The following is a 1886-nucleotide window of genomic DNA, read 5'->3' as shown; positions in this document are numbered from 1 at the left end:
CCGGTTTGAATTTTTGTTAATTAATTTAATTAATTAATTAGATAATTGAAAGAAATTTTGTTCAAAAAGATTAATCAATCAATCTTTGACCAAATCCGAAGCCGAGCCGAGCTAGCGACAACGACGGCGCGAGGCTTACTTTCTTTCCAACCCATTTAACACCAAAGGAAGTGCTTTCTCAATATAAACACATTTCCTTTTTTTTCACCACCAATGAGGGATACTTGCTCTTTCCAAAGCAAAAGGGAGCTCACTTTTCCTCCACTTTCTTCCCTCAATTTCCCATTCACCAATCTTTTAAACCCAACAATCCTCCACATGAATGGGGAATGGCTATAAGACAAAGCAATGCATGGACGAGTGTGTGATTTACATGTAAGGATTAATTGCATCTGGATAAGTAGGTTTCCCTTTGAACTTTCCGTAGTGAACTTATATCTGATATACTCGGTCAATCGATATATTTGATATATTTGAACCGTCGAGCTTTGTTGTATACCTAGACAATATAAGTCACATAATCAATCCTTAACCACCTCGAGATGGTGTTGACTTCATATCACAAATGTCAATATGAATTAAGTCTAAAGGATTTGAATTTCTTTCAATTGACTTGGATGTTTTACAAACTTAGATTCAACACATATTTGATATTTTGATTTATTACACTCGAATTTAGGCAATACTTCTAAATTAATTAACTTTGCAAGGTTTTGTAATTGACATGTCCTAAACGGATATGCCATAAATTATTTGACTCCAATAAATAAGAAGAAGCTGAAATTTTATTAATAGTGTCAACAACCATTACATTGAATTTGAAAATGCCCTCTGTGAGGTATCCCTTTCCAACATACATTTCATTCTTGCTTACAACAACTTTGTCAGATACAAATACACATTTGAATTCATTCTTAACAAGTAAAGAAGTTGAAACTAAATTTTTCCAATAGTAGGAACATGAAGAATGTTGTTGGGCGTTAACACCTTGCCGGAAGTTACCTTCAGGAATATCTTCCCATAACCCTCAATCTTGGTTGCTACAGTATTTCCCATGGAAAGCTCTTCTTCGGGACCAGCAGTAGAGTAAGTCGCAAATGCTTCTTTGACAGCACAAACATGTCGAGTGGCTCCAGAGTCAATCCACCACTCCTTGGATTTCCAACTAGGCTGCATTTCGAAAGCATTGCACGCAGATCATCAATGTCATCATTCTTCTCCACTATGTTGGCATGTCCCTTTTTATTATCCTTTTTCGGGAGACAACAATCAGGGGCTTTGTGACCAGCTTTTCCGTAATTATAGCAGTTTTCCTTGAATTTTTTCTTATTCTGCTCCTTAGTCTGTCCCGAAAACCTCCTCCTCTTCTTACTTTTTGGAGCAGTCTTCTCAACAATATTAGCTCCCATAATTGTTGAATTTTCACGAGACTTCTTCTCGGCTGTTTTGTTGTCTTCCTCAATATTGAGACGAATCACAAGATCTTCCAACTTCATTTCTTTGCACTTGTGCTTTAGATAGTTTTTGAAATCTCTCCACGAAGGAGGCAATTTTTCAATCATTACAGCCACTTGAAATGCTTCATTCACTACCATACCTTCAGCAATATGGTGGTGAAAAATAAGTTGAAACTCTTGAACTTGTGCTCCAACGGTTTTGCTTTCTATCATTTTATAGTCTAGAAACTTGGCAACCACAAACTTTTTCAAGCATGCATCTTCAGTCTTGTACTTCTTCTCAAATGCGTCCCATAATTCTTTCGAAATTTTCATAGCACTGTAGACATTGTATAAGTCATCCTCCAAAGCACTTAGGATGTAGCCTTTGAAAAGAAAGTCTGTCTGTTTCCACGCCTCAATAATCATAAACTTCTCATTATCTGGCAT

The 1886-nt window shown here is 36.5% G+C and overlaps 1 protein-coding gene across 1 annotated transcript; it reads right to left on the bottom strand.

Moving 5' to 3' along the window:
• Positions 1-1040: 1040 nt before the first annotated feature.
• On the bottom strand, positions 1041-1886 carry LOC138898462 (uncharacterized). The gene has a single exon (XM_070184531.1). It carries the CDS (start codon positions 1884-1886, stop codon positions 1041-1043), a length of 846 nt encoding a protein of 281 aa, XP_070040632.1.

Source organism: Nicotiana tomentosiformis, chromosome 9, assembly GCF_000390325.3.
Source record: "Nicotiana tomentosiformis chromosome 9, ASM39032v3, whole genome shotgun sequence".
NCBI classification, from domain to species: Eukaryota; Viridiplantae; Streptophyta; class Magnoliopsida; order Solanales; family Solanaceae; genus Nicotiana; species Nicotiana tomentosiformis.
This window is presented reverse-complemented; position numbering and strand designations above follow the sequence as displayed.